Here is a 22,377-nt window from a genome sequence, read left to right as displayed (position 1 = left end):
AATGTACTAGCCTATGTTCATGCTTTTTCAGGAACACATGCCAAACCGGAAAGTTAGGAGTACAAGGACGTTGGCGTTCGGGTTTGTACGCTTTCCCTAACCTAACCTTCTGTACAATTTCACCTTTGTCATGTTTGAGCCACCCAAGTTGGCTGGTGTGCTGCTTTGCTGCTTCGAATTGTAGTTAGACTGATGATGATCTGTCTAGTAACACTCAACATTCTTCGTTACCGTGGGACTTGGCTCCTGCTCATTTCCGTTGCACTCACCTTCCCCTCTTTGGAACCTTCCTAGTTGGAAGGCTGTTAGTTGGCGCTTCAGAGATCTGTTTGAGGTAGGTGTCCGGCCCTTGAATGGCCCAGTACATTGTCAGTGTTGTGCCTAGTTATAGCACTTTCTGACTGTATTATAGTATCTAGTTACAGGTGTGGACAGTATCCATAATTACCCGGCCTCTTTCCTTTTTACATACCATTGGTGTTTTGTCAAAATGTTCTTCAACCCTCTGCTTAAATTTATAAAAAAAAACAAGCTGGAAAAGAAACATTGACTATACACAGGCTCCACTCAAAGTACTAACTTCTTTTCCTATTTTCTCATTGTTGTTAGGCTAAAGCCTGTTTTGGAAATCCACTTTCAAACAACAGACAATAGAATAATATGCACATTGTATGGAAAGACATTCAGATTATACTTCAGTGACTTTCCTAGCAACCTTTAAATTAAACCGTTGCACAGAGTTTTTGGGATCAACGTGAGAGGCACGGGATAAGAAAATGATCACGGTACCTAGACGGCAAGATCTGGCTGGATTTCATTATCAATCATAACTGAGGAAAAGTATGTGCCTCAGGTGGGAGCCTGTATAACAGTGCAGAAAAACTCCAAAAAAATGTACTAGGGAAATAGTATTCCAAAATGTTGAGTATCACCTCCACCACTACACTGCGCTCTCAATGGCCGAGAGCTCTGCCGCACCCTATAATAGTATTCCAAAACGGCTATAATTAAAGAAATCTAGTAAGCACAGTCATGTATTTGCTTCATCTAATCATGATTTAAATAGATATTTCGAACACTCCATGCTACCATGGCGATGCCCTGCATCATCCAAGGTTCAAGGCACCATGCCCATGTCATTGTCCCTCAGGTTAGAAATGCGTACTTTCGACTGCGTCTTGTTGCTCCGTTGAGCTGGCAAACGTACCAGAGTGTTCTGCACCATCCACAGTCGGATCGTCTGCTGCTGCTGCTGCTGCTGCTGCTGCTGCTGCTGCTGCTGAAGGAGTGTGTGATACTGGTAAATCTACCTCAGTTTGAACACGCTGAGCTGGATCCTATGAAAACGAAGTCAGCACATGAATAGTTGGTGCTCTTAAGAAAGATTACAATGTATCCTGGCAGACAGCATTAGGAGTCCTTGCACAACCACAACTCATACTAGTGACCTCCCCCAAAAAAATTGCATAAAAAAAGAACTTTTAAATAAGGCAATCAATGTAAAGGCCAGGTTCCCTTGGCCCGGTGTTCACAACTATGCATCACTTGAAAAAATCTATTGATCATTTCGTTTTACACATGATTCTGGCATCCAGACAGCACAACACGGGAATTTACTGTACGACCAGTAATGTTAACGAACATCTAATTCTAACGATTTAACGAATATAAAAAAGTCATAAACATTCGAAGTCGTTATGTACCGAACGATATGTACAAGTACAGTCATTTGCCAGTTTTGACACAGAAATCATTAGAATTTCACCTCGGTCACCCACAAAAATCCAGAGACCGTTAACTTTAATTGACGTAAAATATCTGGTCTTACAGTACTTGATTTCCCCGTGGACATGTCAATATTTATCACAGCATATACCATGTAGATCTGATGCTGACTTAGTAACTACAGTAAAACCTGTAACTAACGACCACCGTGACTAGCGACCTGCCTGGTACTACCGACCACTTGGCCAGGCACGGGCGGTCTCACATTCAAAATGCACTGTGACTAGCGATTATCTGCTGAACGCGACCAGCGACCGCCTTTTCTTGTCACAAAGACGATTTTTTACCCGTAACTAGCGACCGCGATGTAGGAAATCAAATGTTGCCCGAAGCTCCTTCTTGAAATTTTGCTGATTTTCCATGGTCCTGAAAGGAATCTTTCGGTACTACAGCTGAACAAATGAACGCAGGCCATTTTGACTGTGGAGTCGGTGTGGACTGCACTACACCTGTCCCAATTTCAAGCGCTGTCAAGAATAGACATGATAGGAAACGTCTTGGAGAGCGCATCGAAAGCGCTCTTTGCTCGATGTTACTACTCGGAGGAGAAACGAAGACTGAGCGGCTCTTTCACCCCAGTCATACAGCTACAGACTAATCGACAATGGCGTCAAGGAATCCAGAAACAAAGCAGCACCGCAAGGTCCTGATGCTGAAGGATCGCGTTCAAGCAATCGAGAAGTCACAACAAGGATAGTCGGTACGATTGATCGCATGAACAAATTTGAAGCCCATAGCAAAACGAAACTTCCACAGGGAACGTTTGACTCCTGGCTTCAGCAGAAGTAGCAGCTGAATTTGATGTCTGCAAAAATTAACCTCTCTCTCTTTCTCTCCCTGTCTCTCTCTCTCCATCTCTCCGTCTTTCTCTCCAAGTGTTGTTTGAATGGCATTGCGCAAGTCCTGGGGAATTGTATTAGCTGCATTTTGATATACATATCATATAATGGGATCCATATATGTGTGTGTGTGTGTGTGTGTGTGTGTGTGTGTGTGTGTATGTGTGTGTGTGTGTGTGTGTGTGTGTGTGTTATTTCTAAGTGCTCTAACTTATTCACTTATTTGGTTCTTATGTGTGCTTTGATGGACAAGTGATGATCTCTCATTGAATATTGTATGTACATGTCCATGCACGGTGCATGGTGCCTTCGCACAAACGTAAAGACCTTTCACTGTAACCTGCATACTGCTACGCTCAGTGGGTGTCTTACCGGGTACAGAACTGTAAGGAGCATTGCTGTTGCGAGGAAAACATCCATGGCATTGTTGTAGATGAAAGCATAGATAACAATGAAGAGAACAAAAAGCGAGAAAGGAAGTCACAGCTTCAAAGAACCCACGATTAGAACCATCTGAAGATAGCCTGGTATAGATTCAATGTGGGTCAGACTGGTTATTCTGCACCTTTGGCTGGGAACCATAACGGCCTCAAGGATCAAGGCGCATATGCAGTATCTAATCATGTGCTGGGTGAGTTGATCAAACCAACCCAAGTCGTGAAAGACGGATAATCAAGTCGTGAAAGAAGACGGATAATCCCAATCAACTCCATTAGGTTACAGTAAGGAAATATTTGTTAGAAAAGGCGGAGACGTGGAGACAGTAATTGTGACAAGACAACATTCTGGAACTCCCCATTCGTTGCTATGATTGTGATATGATTGCGCACATCGTTTTTTTCATTGCTATATTAAAATAATTATTTCACCTTTTTAGATAACTACATTGTGGCACTGACTCAGCTATACTGTACTTTGAATTCCCCTGAAGGAGAAGTGAGCATGAAACCAATTGATTCAACTGGAAAGGATTGCGATTCGAAAAAAAGTCTGAAATTCCACCGAAGGTACTTACAAAGCACTTGTAATCCAGTGCAGAGTGCAAACAGACCACCATAGCCAATTGCACATGTTAGTTGAGTGTGTGCCAGTGCAGCGACCATGCCACCAACAATCTGAGCATTCCGGAACAGGGCAGATGAACTAACTTTCAGGTCACATGATTGTATTTAGTTTTCTCCAATGCCAAGGGTTTACTGACAGTACCCTTTGATGCCAATGAGGGTTCAATCAACCTCTCAGGTTTACACACACACACACACACACACACACACACACACACACACACACACACACACACACACACACACACACACACACACACACACACACATGCACACATACACACACACACACACACACACACACACACACACACACACACACACACACACACACACACACACATACACACACACACACTCACTCACATACACCCACACAAACATAATTATGTGTGCACAAAAACCCATTCACTCACAACGGGAATGCAAATTGCAGTACAGGTCGTCCCCCGTTAATACGAGTCCGGTTAGTACATAAACCCCGTTAGTACATAAGATATCTCAAGTCCCGGACGAAACGTGGTCACTTCCATACAAATTTTGTCGGTTAGTACATAATTCGTTAGTACATAAACCCCGTTAGTACATAACATGTCTCTGTACCCGCATGCCAACTACCTCAATAGTACATAATTTGTTGGTCTTTTGGCCTTCCAGTGGAGGCACATCGTGTTCTAGTTTCTACTTGTGGGCGCAATTAGCTCAGAAATCAGAGCGCACATCACAAACCGACAAAGCTCTGTTTTTTTTTCGAGTGACTGTACAGGCGCGGCTGGGCATGTATCATGTAAACTGTAGAATCTTCGCTGACTGTGACCGTTATAACATAATTTTTATGTTATATCGAGGGAATCAAGAATATCTCGCTCCCTAGTCATAGCAGCAAGAAACACTCAGAAAAGTTGAAAAAGTGAAAAATTCTAGTATAGAAGCAAGTTATGTACACTTTCGTTTAGTACATAAACCCCGTTAATACATAACATTTGTCAAGTCCCTGAGATTATGTATTAACGAGGGACGACCTGTAATTAGATGCTCTAACATGATTCTTAGTACTGAGTGTAAATGTGCTGCTGTTCCTACCTGTGAGGAAAAGAGAAGTCCGTATAGGAATGCAGCATGAGCTGGACCGAACGTACTGTGGGAAACACAATACAACACGACCCACCAAAACACAGTGTGAATTACAGCTGAATTGGACTGTCCTTTCAAAGCAACACATATTATTGCATCAGCCCCCAGCAAATTTTAGAGGCTTCGATTACAAACGAAATCTGTCATGCATTATATTTTCCTCTCATTCTCTCTCACTCATTCCCTCTCTCTCTCTCTCTCTCTCTCTCTCTCTCTCTCTCTCTCTCTCTCTCTCTCTCTCTCTCTCTCTCTCTCTCTCTCTCTCTCTCTCTCTCTCTCTCTCTCTCTCTCTCTCTCTCTCTCTCTCTCTCTCTCTCTCTCTCTCTCTCTCTCTCTCTCTCTCTCTCTCTCTCTCTCTCTCTCTCTCTCTCTCTCTCTCTCTCTCTCTCTCTCTCTCTCTCTCTCTCTCTCTCTCTCTGTGTCTGTCTGTCTGTCTCTCTTTCTCTTTCTCTCATTCTCTCTCTTTCTCTCATTCTCTCTCTCTCTCTCATTCTCTCTCTCTCTCTCTCTCTCCCGCTCTCCCGCTCTCTCTCTCTCTCTCTCTCTCTCTCTCTCTCTCTCTCTCTCTCTCTCTCTCTCTCTCTCTCTCTCTCTCTCTCTCTCTCTCTCTCTCTCTCTCTCTCTCTCACTCTCTCTTCTTTTTTCGCTGACATGCTTGTACCACACACATGCATGCACGCCTACACACATGCTTATACACATGTATGTGCACATGCCTGCACGCACGTGCACACCCACACGCCTACACACATACATGCATCAGGCGCGTGCTCGGCGATGGGCACGGGGGGGGGGGGGGGGGGGGGGGGGCACGTGCACCCCCAAAAATTTTCAATCTGGGTAATTGCAATTGTAATGTATGCAAATATGCTCTAAAATTCAAGAAAGGTTGCAAACAAATTGCAGAAAATTGCCGGGGGGGCTCCCCTCGGCTCCCGTGCACCCCCCTAGTTGGGGGGGGGGGGGGGGGGGCGAGCACGCCCCTGTGCATCCACACATATATATGCACGCACACCCACACACCTACACATTCTTACGCACACAATGAAACACACGCATCACCACGGAACACTGAAACACCTGCGGTGACAGCCACCAACGTTGAAGAAAACAGAAGTCTCTATCTCCTCTCTATCTGTCTATCTCCTCTCTATCTGTCTATCTCCCTCCCGTGCCCCCTTCCACCACACATACAAGTGAATGCAGCATGAACACTGGAGTTGGTAGGGAAAGCAAAAGAATATATTTCAGTGCCATGTAGTCACAGTATACTTACCTTGTTGTAACGAATGGCCAAAGGGAATAATTTCCACCGATGCAAAAGAACAGTGCTGGCGTGCAGATGGCGTAGGCATAGTGGTTGACAAATGATGTAAAGTAGTAGAGGATGAGTAGCACTGTGCACATGCTACCCAGTGTTAACATGGCTGGCTGGACAACATAACCAAACAAATACACACAAACACACAGTTACACACACAAATACACACACACGCACACACATATACACACACATACACAGTTACACGCAACGATGAGCACAACGTTGAAAATGCCCCGCACACACGCACACGTACATGGCTATACCGTTACTTGCGGTACACACACTCATATGTACACAGAAAGAAAGACAGACAGACAGACCCAAACAACTCGCAAGCAGAGAGTGGAAGCAACATGAATATACGGTCACGATATTTTTCTAGGAGACAAAATGTAATTAGATTAATGGTGTACTACTAGCTGTGCTAGTACTTGTTAGCAACAATCCGAACTAGCGCACACACTGCACTGCATTGCTTTGTACTGCATTCAAGACTGACGTCATGCGCTTTGTTTTGCTGCGTAATCACAAATGGCACCAGCCCATTTTGCGGAAAAAAACAAACAAATCTTGCTTGCCCTGTTGTGCTCTTCCAGACAACGGATCGTGCTTCAGCAGTGTTTCTTTTCCTTTCGTAGCTTTGCTGCCAGCCCGAGTGTCACCTCGACACTGTATTTCTTCCGTATGTCTGACCTAACTGTCGACACTGTCAAGGCAATGCCTTGCCAAGCCCTCGCGGCGAGCCTTCTCAGCGCGGCTTGAATCCGAAAGGAAACTTAGTAAAAGTATTTTACAGGACCGTTTGCTGGCACAACTAGCCCTTGGTAGTGAGGTCTGCTCCGGCCAGGAGAACCAGCAACATGACAGTGCGGACACGGCTCGCGAGCCCAGAAGCCCGACTTGCACCAATGCCTCCTCCGCCAGCTCAGGTGACGCGGGCTCAACATGGGATCTGCGCTCCCGTAGATCTACTTGACGAGGTGTAGTCGGCTTTGTCGGCCGCCATTTTATTATTATCGGAGAGCATTGTGCCGCTCCTCACCCAAGGCCAAGGCAATGCGGCTGCTGCCGCCACTACGCCAGGCCAAGCCCTTGTAACCCACCCGATCAGCCACCTGCACCAGCTGTGCCCAAGGCTGTGCAAGAACGTATCTTGCGAGGGGAGTTCGTAGATTTTTCAAGTTGGTTGCCTGAAATTCTTGCACACTTCCGGCCCAACATTCCGGCTGGTGCACAGCCCGAATAACGATAGCCAGCTAAATATCGTTGAGTCGGATGACCGTACGCGAAGCAGGTGCGTCGCAAGGTTCACGATAATTATACATGTAACTACCCGGCTCGAGGCATGGACCACATACATGTCTGTTATCACGGCTGCTGCCCTACACCGCACTGCTGAACTGCTGAACTGATTGCGTACCAGCAGTTGATCCTGACTGCTAACCGCCAGTTCTTCCCAAGCGCGTGGCTAGAGTACGACCGCCAGCTGCGGCTGCTCGTGGCCCAGTAACCAGGCACGAAGAGGTTGGACACCATCGACGTGAACCTATGGCAGATAGCTGTCACAGGCCATGCACACCCAAAATGCGCTCAATGTAAGACGGCCCATCCAGGGGCGGTTTGTGTCCTTTTCGTCCCCAAGCCAGCAGCATTTACCTCCAGTGGTCGCAACCATACCAGCGACAGCCAAGAAATCTGCCGCAACTTCAATGGAGGTCGCTGTTCTTCGTCGTCGTGCCGCTTCTCCCACACCTGCAGCCAGTGTGGCAAGGACCACCCATGCATCATGTGCAACCAGCAGCAGCGCGGAGCCAATCGGCCACCCCGCCGCTCCTACCAGAATGGCTACTGAATAGCTTGACTCGGTACGTAGCTTCTTTCCTATACACTCTGCAGACACCACACTGCTAGCTGACCACTTTGCCCGCCTGTTACCACTCATATCAATAATGCGTTGCGTATGCTCTCCATGGGCTGCGCCGTGGCTTTACTCTTGGATCTGCCGGCCAACACGACATTTCGGTTTTCTCTGATAATCTACCCTTGGCTTTCACTCACTCGGCATTTATATCCGAGCAATAAGCTGCTTCCTGCGCCCGCAGCGAGACCACAGGCCCATTTCCGTCACCTCCATTTCAGTTCATGCGCCGCTCTGGTATTGGTGCCATCCCCAAAAAGAACGGCAAGCTGCGAATGATCCACCATCTGTCTAGTCCGGAAGGCACCGGCGCGAACGACAGCATTCCTGCCGAGCCGCTCTCTATGCACTACGCGAGCATTGACAACGCGATCAACATCATCATGTCATGCCCACAGCCTGTGTATTTGTCCAAGCTCGATGTACGCAGTGCATTTCGGCAGATCCCAGTCCGCCGTCAGGACTTCGCTGGGAAGGCTCCTACTACTACGAGCGCTTTCTGCCTTTCGGCCTCCGCTCCAGCCCAGCCGTCTTTGACTCAGTAGCCACAGCAGTCAACTGGATCATGCAGCACGAGTTTGCTATAGATCACCGGCTTCATTACCTCGATGACTTTCTCGATATCTCCACTGGTTTGGCTGCAGCCAACCAGCAACTCACCACCCCCCTCCGGGCATTCACGTATCTCGGCACTCCTCTTTGCTCCATCCCAGCTCGAGGGCCATCACCATCATTGACCTTGGTATTTTCCTAGACTGCGGCTACCAGAGGACAAGCTGTCCGAGATCCGTGCGCCACTCATGGCTACTATCAGCGAGCGCAGCATCGGCCAGCGTCAACTCGAGTCCCTCCTGGGGAAGCTCACTTTTGCTGCCCGAGTCATCGTTCCTGGACATACATTCATGCGTGAACTATGATCAGCGTGCCCTGAACTGTATCTGTGTATGCGAGTGCGGTGCATAAAGCCCACCTTGAGAATGGGTTTGCCGGCCCCTTAGTAGATGCGTGGCTTCTGGAGAGGGTGTTGAAGGGCATCCAGCGATGCCATGGTACGGCTGTACTCACCCCTCACCTTCCTATAACTATGCCAATCCTACGACACCTGACGGATGCACGCCGGAAAAGTAGTATCCTGAATGGCCATGACAAGCTGCTCTACCAAGCCGCCATGCTGCTTCTTTGGATTTCTTCGGTGTGCTGAATTCACTAATGGCATCACACGGGGCTGTACTAGCTCCCCTGGTGACGGACGCTTGCAACTCTTCCTGCTTTCATCCAAGACGGACCCATTCGGTAAAGGCGTTACTAGTGACATTGGCCCGTCTGTACCGCCGTACTGCCCGGTCCGTGCCATTGTTAGCTACCCATTTGTCACTCGTCGCGAGGGACCAGAGCAACTCTTGTTCGTACTCTCGAACAGACAGCAGCTGACCAGGCAGTCATTCACAGTAACAGTATGGTCTCTTGTCGCTGCGGCCGGTGTACCATCCCAGTCGAACTACTCCGGGCATTCGGTCTACATTGGTGCAGCCACCACCGCTGCTATGGCTAGTGCCCCGACTCCTTCTTCCGAGTGGCAGGTCAGTGGAAAGAGCGATGCGTGTCTATGCTACATCCGGACTACAACAAGCGCTAAGCGCCAGCTATCGTCCCGGCTTGCTGCCGTGCCATGGATGCCATGATCCCCAACTCGGGTGAGTAATGAGCTACTGAACTCTAGCTGCGTAATGCTTGCCTGTGCTGACATAAATTGACCCTTGCTGTGCGTCAATAGTGCTTAGCTAACGGAGTGCTGGTTTCATGGGTCCACTCTCACAACTGGTGTTATCTAGCTATTTGCTGCGGCTCTGCCTTGCGCTATATTACATCCATTTAGCATTGCAGCTCTACGTTGAGCTAACAGCAGCTCTACTTTGAGCTAACAGCAGCTCTACTTTGAGCTAACAGCAGCTCTACTTTGAGCTAACAGCAGCTCTACTTTGAGCTAACCGCAGCTCTACTTTGAGCTAACAGCAGCTCTACTTTGAGCTAACAGCAGCTCTACTTTGAGCTAACCGCAGCTCTACTTTGAGCTAACCGCAGCTCTACTTTGAGCTAACAGCAGCTCTACTTTGAGCTAACAGCAGCTCTACCTTGAGCTAACAGCAGCTCTACTTTGAGCTAACAGCAGCTCTACTTTGAGCTAACAGCAGCTCTACTTTGAGCTAACCGCAGCTCTACTTTGAGCTAACCGCAGCTCTACTTTGAGCTAACCGCAGCTCTACTTTGAGCTAACAGCAGCTCTACTTTGAGCTAACAGCAGCTCTGCTCTGAGCTAACAGCAGCTCTGCTCTGAGCTAACACCAGCTCTACTTTGAGCTTCAAACCAGTTGTTTCGAAACCAGCACTCCTCAATCCAAAGATGCCTCTTTGTTGACTTGTTTGTGTGAGGGATGGGGCTAATGGTGTACTAGCTGTGCTAGTACTTGTTAGCAACAATCCGAACTAGCGCACACACTGCACTGCATTGCTTTGTACTGCATTCAAGACTGACGTCATGCGCTTTGTTTTGCTGCGTAATCACAAATGGCACCAGCCCATTTTGCGGAAAAAAACAAACAAATCTTGCTTGCCCTGTTGTGCTCTTCCAGACAACGGATCGTGCTTCAGCAGTGTTTCTTTTCCCACCATCCCTCCCTATCCAACTTATTCACACCATCATTATTATCGTACCCACTAATCGGGTCCACTCTCACAACTGGTGTTATCTAGCTATTTGCTGCGGCTCTGCCTTGCGCTATATTACATCCATTTAGCATTGCAGCTCTACGTTGAGCTAACAGCAGCTCTACTTTGAGCTAACAGCAGCTCTACTTTGAGCTAACAGCAGCTCTACTTTGAGCTAACCGCAGCTCTACTTTGAGCTAACAGCAGCTCTACTTTGAGCTAACAGCAGCTCTACTTTGAGCTAACCGCAGCTCTACTTTGAGCTAACCGCAGCTCTACTTTGAGCTAACAGCAGCTCTACTTTGAGCTAACAGCAGCTCTACCTTGAGCTAACAGCAGCTCTACTTTGAGCTAACAGCAGCTCTACTTTGAGCTAACAGCAGCTCTACTTTGAGCTAACCGCAGCTCTACTTTGAGCTAACCGCAGCTCTACTTTGAGCTAACCGCAGCTCTACTTTGAGCTAACAGCAGCTCTACTTTGAGCTAACAGCAGCTCTGCTCTGAGCTAACAGCAGCTCTGCTCTGAGCTAACACCAGCTCTACTTTGAGCTTCAAACCAGTTGTTTCGAAACCAGCACTCCTCAATCCAAAGATGCCTCTTTGTTGACTTGTTTGTGTGAGGGATGGGGCTAAACAAAAATAACAAGCTTCCTCATAAGCAACACTCCAAAGTTTTCGGCATACTCTTATGATGAATTCTCCTCATGTGGAATAAAGTCATACAGAAACTGAACAAACACAATATTTTTTTTAATCTTAGAAAAAATTGGAGGCGTTTCCAATTTCGAAAGAATATGTCAGCACTGTTGCAATCCACACAGGCAAGTACAGCCAATTTTAGTAACTGGACGTTTTCATTCCTTTCTCACAATGGGTAAGTACAGGGGATAATGGAAAATGTCAAATGCAGCAAATTGTCAAGTAAACGCGTAGTGTGAGGTTTCGATCCAGGCTTTTAACTTGACTTGATAATTTGCTTCTTTCTCACACCTCACATCAGCCATAACAAGTGCAGGGTTGGCTGCGGGCAGCCATATCGCAAGACACTTGAAAAGCAGAGGACAAAGAGTGGTACGGCCAATACCGTAGTAACCGTAGCGTGTTCTATGCCCCTGATGGCATAAGCCAATGCAAACAACTACTTCGAAGTAAGAAGCTGTTGATGACCTCAGTCTAACAGCTTATTAACAATATTTATTCAGCCTGATGAGAAGACATGGAACTACTTGCGTAAAACTGTTGAATGTTACTTGTGTAGAGCATCCACTGGCATGGTAATTACGTACTCTTGGAAATACGTTTCTTGGGAGCGGTATCTACTATTTAGTACTACAGCGCTAGTGCTCAATGAAATCCAGTCGTTTCACTCAAGTACTAGTGCGCACCGGGCATTGCGCAGCCCTGGACCTGCGAACACTGGGTATGCGAAATGGTGCAATGTGCAAATGTGAGTGACGCGACTGGTTTTCATTGAGCAGGACTGCACCATTTACATCCTAGCATTACTGAAATAAACGGGATATCCGGAGTGGTTTGTGGCTACATTTGGCATTCGAAGCAATGAAGAGATTACCTTGTAGGAGTAGCGATCTGCCACCACACCCCAAAAGATCCTCGTCACAGCATTCATAGGTGATGATGCCGTGCCCACGTTGGCCAGGAAGTGATCACTACTGATGAATGTTTGGCCAAACGTCTGAGCACAGGTAAAGAACACAGATGATCACTGACATTGGCAACATGTTCAATAGCCAGCTGGCTTATGTTAATAATGATACATGTACTGTGATCACAAACACCATACAATGCAGGGTCTGCTAGCTTGTTTCTTGACTCAATATTTCAACTTGCTGAACGATATTCGTTTTCACTTCCATACTTGTACTTCAAGTAGCAGAATTAAAATGTGACTGTTTCTTTTACGAAAGGCACCAGTCTGAGCGAGAGATGCAGTATCGTTTGTTTCCTACCTTGTACGAATTCACCAAATATACCGTTGCTTGGCCATTGAAGAGAAACGTAACCCACAGCAAAGGGAACAAGTATGTTCGGATGGCTTCCTTTACTGACAAGCTGCGGCCGAAGAGACTTTCTTTGGTGCTGGCTTCATGGATTTTGCCAAGTTTGAATCGCCACTTGAACAGTGTGAAATCGATCTGATAATGCTCTTCAAGCACAATTGTGTCACTACCCTTGGCACTGAGCAGCTGCAGCAAAAAGATACATGAAAGAGAGCTGGAAGGAACTGGAATTCATGTGCAATATAAACCATACAAACTACGATCCATTCTCGGTGTAGTGTATCCCCAAAAAATATCGAATAAAAACTTATACAAGCTGTCCAACCAATTGCCTATCACCAGAACATGCAGGGAACGGCGCTTGTTATGGTTCGGCCATGTAATCAGAGAAGGCAGTGACTCGACATCCTACAAAGCTCTAAGACTTTCAATCGACACCAAAGACATCAAGAAGCCCAGGGGACGCCCCGTCACCAGATGGATCAACAACATCAAGAATGACTTAAAGACAATAAACGTTTCCATTGCCGAAGCGGAAGCTATTTCCCAAGACAGGGAAGCTTGGCTCGGCATTGTGAATCAATGTACTAACTTATCATGCTAAAAAATATCTGCGCTTACTTGAATATCCTTTTGGTAAATAACATTCTGTACTTAATTAATATTATATTCCTCATGCCTAGGCTCATGGTGGAATCGAGGTAGTTTTTCCCTGCAATAACAGAATGAAGAAGGTGTGTATGTCATGTGTTTCTCGTTTTCTCTAACTCTTGCCGACAGATGCGTTAGCCCCATGGGTGATCTCACCCATGGGGTACATGCGAGCTGTTATTATTATTATTATTATTATTATAAACCATGCCTGAAGAAGTATGACTGTGCATAACTGTGTAACAAATCCGTTGATCTCCGAGCTGAATAGAACATGACAGACTCAGCGACAGACGTTCCGATTGGTTGTGAGTTGCCTGATGATTGCTTAGCTGCACGAAACTTAGGTTTACAGCCAATCCGAACGTCCGCTGAGTCTGCTATGTACATGACCTTGCAATATAGTTTCTTCAGCCAGAATCATACCATCATCTACCTCAACTCAATTATGGTCAGCTGTTTACTTAGCCGAAAACATAGAAAATAATATTATCATGTGATGCAGACATCTAGTGTCGGCGTAAATTAACAGCGACGTTTTCAGAAAAGAAGAATTTTCCTCACTCATTGGTGAAACGTGCAGAAATGTGTAACTGACTATCATGTTTGTCCACTGCATGACAAGTACAGTTGCTGTACCTGTGAATCATGCCATCATTCGAATGCTTGCCGTTGGAAAACTCAATGTACAGAGCTGTGAACTAATGGGCACCTCTTGCTTCGTACTACTGACTGTGGTATGATTCATGCGTCTGTTCTTCGTACAATGAAAGTCCACAAATAGAAATAACGGGAGAGGGAAATCAATTTTGAATGCTCTACACGCCACCTCACACCGCAGTCACAATGACGGTCAACCATGTCGGGACTGAGAGGTGGCAAATCACATTGTTGTCATGACGGCTGGAAAGGCAGAAGTATTCAGCCATGACGAAAGGAAGGACCGTCGGAGATAATTATTGACACTCAGATTGGTTCAGGCACAGCACTATTAGAAACATCTCAAGTCACAGTTCTAGCTCTACAATGTATAACTTACCGGAGCTGATTCTGTTTCAGTGGCAGGTTTGCGGGCCTGCTGCAAGCATAACACACAGATCGATTTCAGGTTTTCAATGGGTTGTGGTTCTTGGAACAAGCACATCAGGTCTATCAATATGTATGAATAGCAACGCCCCCCCCCCCCCCCCAAATATCTCCTTGGCCTCCTGAAATAGGCTAACACTATTATCAGCATAGTTGAACAGTATTTTCCATTGGACAGGAAAACGGGAGCATGACACATGTATATTTATCACAAAACCAGTCAGTGAAGAGGACCTGAAGAAGTAGAGGGTGACTGAGCAACTGTGTCCAGGGGCTTAGTCCGGCTGCTTCATGTCTCAACACCAATGCCATGACTGATAACCAGTAACTAGTTATGTCAAGCATGTCCACAAGACAGTGTTATACCAGTATAAGCTGATACCCAGCATGCAGACTCTGGATATCGGGGAACCATTCCGAACAGGTCCCACGCTATATCACTGGCTATGCGATTGGTTTCAGTAGTCATGATGGTGTTCTGCGGCACTTTTACATCTAGTAACTTGCACACGGTAAAGGATGTTCATGCCATAACGCTATGTCATAGTTACTAAATTTAGCTACATCAGAGTCGTTCTCGGCACCCCAATGACACTAGAGAATATCTACTGGTACATGAAACTTACCACATTCTCGGGTGGGTCTGCAATAAGCAGGCAGCCAATTATCTGCATACCGGCATACACACCGGCCAGCACCAGGAAAACTTGTGGGACACGATCCAAAACATCTTTGTCATCAAAATACCTTCAACGAAAACATGGCGAAAAAAGAAAGTCATCAAGAACACACAAGAATTCAGCCAGCAACACATTATTCATCAGTCAAGTCATTGGTTCTAAAATTGCCAAGTTTGATAATTCAAACTACTTCACATAGCACATTGGAATCTGTGCTTGTACTTACACCAAAAGACTGAAACGGGCATACCACTTTGAAATACTGATTAGGAGGATGTCTCCTATTCTGTAGGGTAGAAAGAGAGGAGAGTCTCGCAATATGGAACCAAGTATCGCCAGCCAATATAGATCACCACTCACTTTTCAGTTTGTATGCAGTCACTCTCCGTGCTTGGCAGGCTTGCAGGAATGTCTTCTGGGTTAATGAAGATGGTCTGGACTTGCGTGAAGATGGTACTGCCTGCACCAAATCCGGATACCACTATTCCGCTGGCCATACCCCTGTGATTAGGTAACCACTGGTACACACACACACACACGAACACACACACACGCACGCACACACACACATACACACACACACACACACACACACACACACACACACACACACACACACACAGGAAACAGGTAATGATTTTCATACTTCGAAGTAAAAATTATTATCCTTTGTCTGATGTAAATTGATTCTACGATTCACAGCTATAATATTTTTGTAGGTAGATGCTGTGTATCGTACTCGATGCAGTCTTTAAATTCCAAGAGAATTTAAAGCTAACCAATACGATTATAATAGTTGGATTCTAGTGTTCATGGGTAGACGCATGGCTGCATGCACAGGTCGTCCAGCATGTGCGAGAACGAACCTGGACAAAGTAGGATTACAGCCCGTCGATCGTCCGGTGGGCTTACCTTCATTGCACAGGTAAGAGGATTGGTATAGCCAATGCCAGTTCCGACACCAACCATCAGTCCGTAGGTCAGCATCATGAGATAGAGGTCATGGCAGGTGTAGTAGGACAATGCAACGCCCGCACTGAACAAAATAGCAAAGCAACTGTCAAGTGTTGAGAATCCAAAATAATAAAAATAATAGAAGCAAAAAAAGCACTATTTCTTCACTATTTCTTCATGTTTTCATCGTTTTATTGCACATTGTCTCCACCGTTTTACATTGCATGAATAATTGAATTGCAAATAATGTGTACCCATTTTTCTCCTGCTAAGGAGAATAGGCCACTGTATCAAAGAAGGAGCAGCTGAAAAATGCTGACACATCACCGCACATGCATTCCAGCGGACTCACCTCATCAATAGTGACCCAATCATTGTTGTCCACCGACTGCCAAGCTTCTCACCCAGGTAGCCGCCGAAGATCATGGCAACGGACATCCCCATTATCTGCACAGTGTAAATCCATATTGCTGCCTGGAGGACATACACATACACACACACACACAAACACACACACATACACACATACACACACATACACACATACACACACACACACACACCATTTTGACATTTAACACCCACCGCCAGATGCAATGATAGCGATGCTACAGCAGAAGCCATAGCACCTTGTGCTGGGATTGCACCATTCAACAGCTTGCAAGGCTGAAGAATGGACCGTCACTATTCAGCCTGGTCTACACCACACAGCTATGAAGTGACTTTTTCTGGCCAGTGAATCCCAAATTTTGGGTCTTTTTCATTTTTTCCCGCACACCCGTCACACCACATACTCCGGCATGCACTGGCTGTTGGTAAGCACCCAGCAGAATGAAAGAAAAGTCAGTAGGAGTCTGAGAAAGAGAATAAAGATGTGTGTGACCATAATCGTCGGGAATCGAACCCGCAACCTCTCGATTGGAAATCGCTGCACATACCACTGCACCATATGGGACACACACGCACACACACACACACAAACACACACGTACGCACGCACACACACACACACACACACACACACACACACACACACACACACACACACACACACACACACACTGAACGTTCATTGTGAAAATGCCTTGCCAAATTGTTTCCTCAGTATCCTGATGTCTAAGCAATGCTGCTTTTTCGCAAAAGTGACAAACTTCATTCTTGTTACTACCTACATGGATGGGTAATTTTCCTTGCCCTAAATAAATTCCACCTCCATGCAAGAGTTTTAACCTCCGCGGGTGCTATTTTTGATGTAACTTTTAAAAGCAAGAAAACTCGGGCGATGTGGTGCTTGCATGCTTGAGAAGATGCTGGATGCATGTACTACCACTCTCCCAGACAAAGGCTTGCGATGTACACTTGATCGCCAAATCAAGTTACCGCAATTTCACACCCGCTACAAACTTTCAATAATTTCTCCTATACACTATGTTAACTTGCCTAAAAGAAGAGTCAGACAACAGAGCGCATGAAGAAGATAGGTCACAATGCAATCAAAGTAAAGGGGGAGGTGACATGCTAGACTAGAGCCATGCAAGAGCTGAACCTCGGATAACTGAAATCAGACAATAGAAGAGGATGAGACAATGACTTACCCCAAAGGTTGCATCCGGCTGGTTTCCGCGTAGACGAATGTAGGAAGTGATGTAAGGGGACATATTACCTGAAACGTTAGAAGAACACAATACACACCTTCTCTCTCAAAAACAGGCTGGTATAAGCATAGAGTAACTACAGATCTGACATCAACAAGGCTTGTTCACTGCATCAGAAACAACGATAGAGTATTTTTGCACGCCTTTTTTCTCTTCTGAATGTCCTTTCACAGTTTCATAAGCATAGAGTAACTACAGATCTGACATCAACAAGGCTGGTTCACTGCATCAGAAACAACGATAGAGTATTTTTGCACGCCTTTTTTCTCTTCTGAATGTCCTTTCACAGCTTTCTGAAACAAATGTAGAGAAGAATACATTTGAAAGTGTTGTGTCGATAGTGAAGATATTCAGAAAAGGACACCACCCTTTGTAGTAATAACATTGGTTGATGATGGTTTTGTTGGCCAGAAGGGGAGGTCCCGAAATGTTGGACATCCCTTGGCTGCCGCCTCTTCAAGTTCTTTCTTTCTTCCACTACGAAAGTCAATTTCAATGTTTGCATTGAAGTACTTGGAATACACGTTATAATTAAAGTTGTAAGCCCAGAATTTCAGGCATGCGTAAGGAAGTACAAAACAGCTTACCAAATGTATAATAGCTCCCTAACGTGAGATGAGTCAGCAATCCTCCGAACATCACTAGCCATGGACGCACGCGCATCAGTTCTGACGACCGTGCCATCTTGAAAGATGGCCGCACCCAGGTCGCCTGGCGTTATTTCGATCAGTGAGGGAAACTCCGACGGCCTGGAGAAGCACAGTATTGATTTGATGACCTGCTAACGTGTTGATCTTCAGTCTAATACTGGTGCATGTTTAACATTAGTATCCAGTAGTCATTGCAGAGAAACCTTGCCGTACATCTGTTAGGATATTGGGAATGACATAAGACATGTACAGTATCATAATAAATCATTTCAGAGTATCTGTGATGTCTTTAAAAAAAAAAGAAGGAAATTATCGTGTCCGTTCCCGAAGGGAACTCACGACGGCCGCTAACACCCGGTAAACCCTAGCGGCAGATGCAGCGCCTAACTGTGATGTCTTTTGGACACGCAAATACATACGTACTGGTCTTGATCCAAGGACAATGTCATGCGGCTTGCCTCGCCAATTTATCCCGTAATAAGTTCGCACCACATTAGAGAGGTTTTGCATTCCGAATTTCGGAATGTTTTTCGACTGTGCTTTTCCGAAAAAAAGTGAGTGCCGAAAAACGGCATTTTCAGTGTTTTGCATTCCGAAACTCTGATTCGACTTCGTTTCCAACGGTTGCCATGCAAAACAAAATGGAGAGCGTCGAAGGCGCCAAAACCGAAAACTTTTTCGTCCGAATCTTGCAAATTCGGTTTTGAGGCGTGTTGGTCCAACAGCAGCAGCGTGTGGTCTCTGACAGACTTCCTGGTCTGGTGATACCAGCAAACTTTGGCTCAGACAAGGCTAGAACTTTTGCAGTCTCCTCGAATCCCACAGAGCCGCGAACAAAGGGGCTGAGCACAAAATAGGAGTTGCCTGAGAGGTCAAATCCATGTGCAGGTCAAACCAAATTTGGGTGTGGTTCGAAGACGAGGACGGACTAATGGTGGACTGAGTGATCCAATAGCTGAAGGCGAGGTTGGCGAACTACTGTCTTGTACTGTCAGTAAGCTCCATGGCAGAGGAAGATAGAGTGTGATGGAGTGTGAAAAGATCTACCTGTAGTCAACATGGCGAGATCAGCGAGAGCAGCGAAAACCAGCAAAAACCAAAACTACACACATGGAAATTTTTCAAATATAATCAGCGAGAGCAGCAGAAAACAAAAATACACACATGAAAAATATTTGATAACCGCAATCAATAAAACTAGCTGAACCGACATTTGTGTACTTTATTCATGCAATGTAAAAACGGTGGAGACGATGTGCAATAAAACGATGAAAATATGAAGAAATGGTGTAGGGAAAAAATATGGATTCAAACAAGTTTTCGTACAACACTCATCAGGAATCGTCGTTGTACTAAAGGACACTGAAACAAAAATTGAACTATTATAGAAAATCTAAGTTAGAGAAATAACACTAAGAGCAACAACAGTGAAATCTACAAGTGTGAATTTTAACAATCAAAGCGAGAAATGAACAAAGGAGAAAGGAAGGAAAGACAACGTGATAACACATAACAGCAGTACATTAAACCTAGAACATTAACGGCCAAGCTTGGCCGCACTAAACACGACACGTTACTTGAACAATTTCAACCCAATTATACTATCTTTCTGTACACACAAATTAGGCTTGTACAGACGCTGATAGATAGCTTCCAGCACTTTTAACTGTAGTCCATAACCATGACGACCACGGCACAATACAGTGAACGAAGAGTGTACAGAAAGATAGTATAATTGGGTTGAAATTGTTCAAGTAACGCGTCGTGTTTAGTGCGGCCAAGCTTGGCCGTTAATGTTCTAGGTGTAATGTACTGCTGTTATGTGTTATCACGTTGTCTTTCCTTCCTTTCTCCTTTGTTCATTTCTCGCTTTGATTGTTAAAATTCACACTTGTAGATTTCACTGTTGTTGCTCTTAGTGTTATTTCTCTAACTTAGATTTTCTATAATAGTTCAATTTTTGTTTCAGTGTCCTTTAGTACAACGACGATTCCTGATGAGTGTTGTACGAAAACTTGTTTGAATCCATATTTTTTCCCTACACCATTTCTTCATATTTTCATCGTTTTATTGCACATCGTCTCCACCGTTTTTACATTGCATGAATAAAGTACACAAATGTCGGTTCAGCTAGTTTTATTGATTGCAGTTATCAAATTATTGTCTCCTCGCCGTGTATGAAAAATATTGAAATAATTATGCGCTCCCAAACAGGAAAGAGCCGAAAATCCATTTTCGGAAAACCATGCACTTTCGCCACCACACTTCCGAAAGTTCGACTACTTTTTCGACTCTTGCCGCCACATTCCGAAAATAATTTCGAAATTCGGAATGCAAAACCTCTCTGTTATGCAATAGAGAGACACTCTGCGGCTTTCTTAAAACACATGTAGTGAAAATGACAAGACTGGCAGCCCACTCGATTAGAAAACGATATAATTATTGTTCTACAGGCATCCTTTGCAAAGTCATTTTATTATTGTGGACCGGTAGAATTTTGTTGCTACAGCGGTCAATGGTGGTGGTGGGGGAGGGGGACAACGATTTGCTACCATCTTTACTAGCACGCCCAAAACTGGCAAATTGAAAATTGTATAATTCCCTGTTGATTCAAATATCTCACAGACTGTAATATTGCAGCCTCCTTTTATAACCCCGACCAAGAAATTCTTTCCGGAGCGTCTGCTCTAGGTCGCACTACCTGAGCTTCGGATCCGCTGCACAGTACGGAAGTATGCAATGAAATACCACTTGACAAGAAGAGTAGAATGTGTATCATGATGATGTACAAGTCATGTACTGACTGTTGATGCCTAGGTAATGATGGTGCGCCATTGATTCAAAGTTTCAAACCTCTACAGGACCATTACTAGTATGTCCTACACTACAGCTTAGCTAGCACTGTAAAGCACAACATCACAGGAATGTATCCGATGTGTAACGCGCGCGCACACACACACACACACACACACACACACACACACACACACACACACACACACACACACACACACACATACACACCACACACACACACACGCGTGCGCGCAGCGCGCGCAATGGTTTGGTGAAACATACTCCACGACATAATAATTATCATTACCTCGTGTCGTCCATTCACCTTTCTTCATTTCAACCCTCAATTCAATCTCCAGTAACACTATCAGTATCTCACAGAGCGTTTCGGATCCTCAATGGTGTTCTTCCCTCATCATTTGTGCTTACATACATTGACCGTTACAAAGAACCTACCAGTTCGGCAAGCCACTTAACTCTAGAGACTCGTACCATCAAACGTTACCCCAAACTAAAGCTCCTCTTTGCATTTCGTTGTCTGATGTCAATGAAATAGCACTTGGGGAACAGTGGGAGGAGAACCTCGTCGCTACATAAATTATTATCAGATTCAACGCTGAGCCTGATCTACTACTACTAGTACTAGTAGTAGTACTAGTACATGTACTGTCGTGGACATGGAAATCCAGTCGATTGACCGGGGCCGGCGCCCTCAGCGCGTACCGAACGCTGCGCGTGCGTGCAGGGCTAGGGGCACTTGTTGATCCGATGCGACTAGCGCGCTGCAGCGCATAAATGCATGTGTGTGTGTACCGCTTATCCACGGCTGCATGGCCAGCACCCTGGGGCCGCTAGACGTGCGACCGGATTTCCATGTCCACAACAGTATACAGTAGTACATCATTACAGCTTCTGTACATCATGGTACATCATTGTACTTCGTGTGACACTGACACAGACTTGACAGCTCAGACTCAGACTCAGACTCAGAGTCAGAGCGCGAGCCAAACACAGCCAGTGTGCATACCGGTAGGTTATGTCTGTGGTTGTTGTGACTGGATCGGAGTGGAGGTGTGTGTGTGTGTGTGGAGGGGGGGGGTGACTATCGGCGATA

At 45.5% G+C, this 22,377-nt stretch overlaps 1 protein-coding gene across 3 annotated transcripts; it reads right to left on the bottom strand.

The window, feature by feature from the left end:
• Nucleotides 1–602: 602 nt before the first annotated feature.
• Nucleotides 603–21,882, bottom strand: LOC135826903 (oxalate:formate antiporter-like). Of its 3 annotated transcripts, none has more exons than XM_065339483.1 (15): nucleotides 21,571–21,882; nucleotides 18,405–18,682; nucleotides 17,758–17,825; nucleotides 16,515–16,636; nucleotides 16,121–16,244; nucleotides 15,569–15,726; nucleotides 15,155–15,275; nucleotides 14,482–14,520; nucleotides 12,741–12,977; nucleotides 12,344–12,466; nucleotides 6,099–6,253; nucleotides 4,772–4,826; nucleotides 3,640–3,739; nucleotides 2,997–3,022; nucleotides 603–1,337 (listed from the first exon to the last, which is right to left on the bottom strand). In XM_065339483.1, exons 2-15 carry the CDS (start codon nucleotides 18,499–18,501, stop codon nucleotides 1,152–1,154), a joined length of 1,611 nt encoding a protein of 536 aa, XP_065195555.1. In that variant the 5' UTR covers nucleotides 18,502–18,682; nucleotides 21,571–21,882; the 3' UTR covers nucleotides 603–1,151. The 3 variants fall into 3 exon arrangements, with proteins under 3 accessions (XP_065195555.1, XP_065195557.1, XP_065195556.1); XM_065339485.1 differs by having other exon boundaries at nucleotides 14,482–14,517; XM_065339484.1 differs by having other exon boundaries at nucleotides 18,405–18,566.
• Between the last annotated feature and the right edge of the window lie 495 nt (nucleotides 21,883–22,377).

The sequence above is a fragment of the Sycon ciliatum genome, chromosome 1, assembly GCF_964019385.1.
Source record: "Sycon ciliatum chromosome 1, ocSycCili1.1, whole genome shotgun sequence".
NCBI lineage: Eukaryota > Metazoa > Porifera > Calcarea > Leucosolenida > Sycettidae > Sycon > Sycon ciliatum.
Note: the sequence above shows the minus strand (reverse complement) of the source record. Positions and strands in the feature narration are given on the sequence as shown.

Coding starts and splice junctions, on each gene's coding strand:
- LOC135826903 (XM_065339483.1), bottom strand. CDS start 18,501: ATGGCACGGTCGTCAGAACTGATGCGCGTGCGTCCATGGCTAGTGATG. Junction 14,521..15,154: donor CAGACCCACCCGAGAATGTG/GTAAGTTTCATG, acceptor TTATGCTTGCAG/CAGGCCCGCAAACCTGCCAC. Junction 12,467..12,740: donor ATTTGGTGAATTCGTACAAG/GTAGGAAACAAA, acceptor ACCTGTGCTCAG/ACGTTTGGCCAAACATTCAT.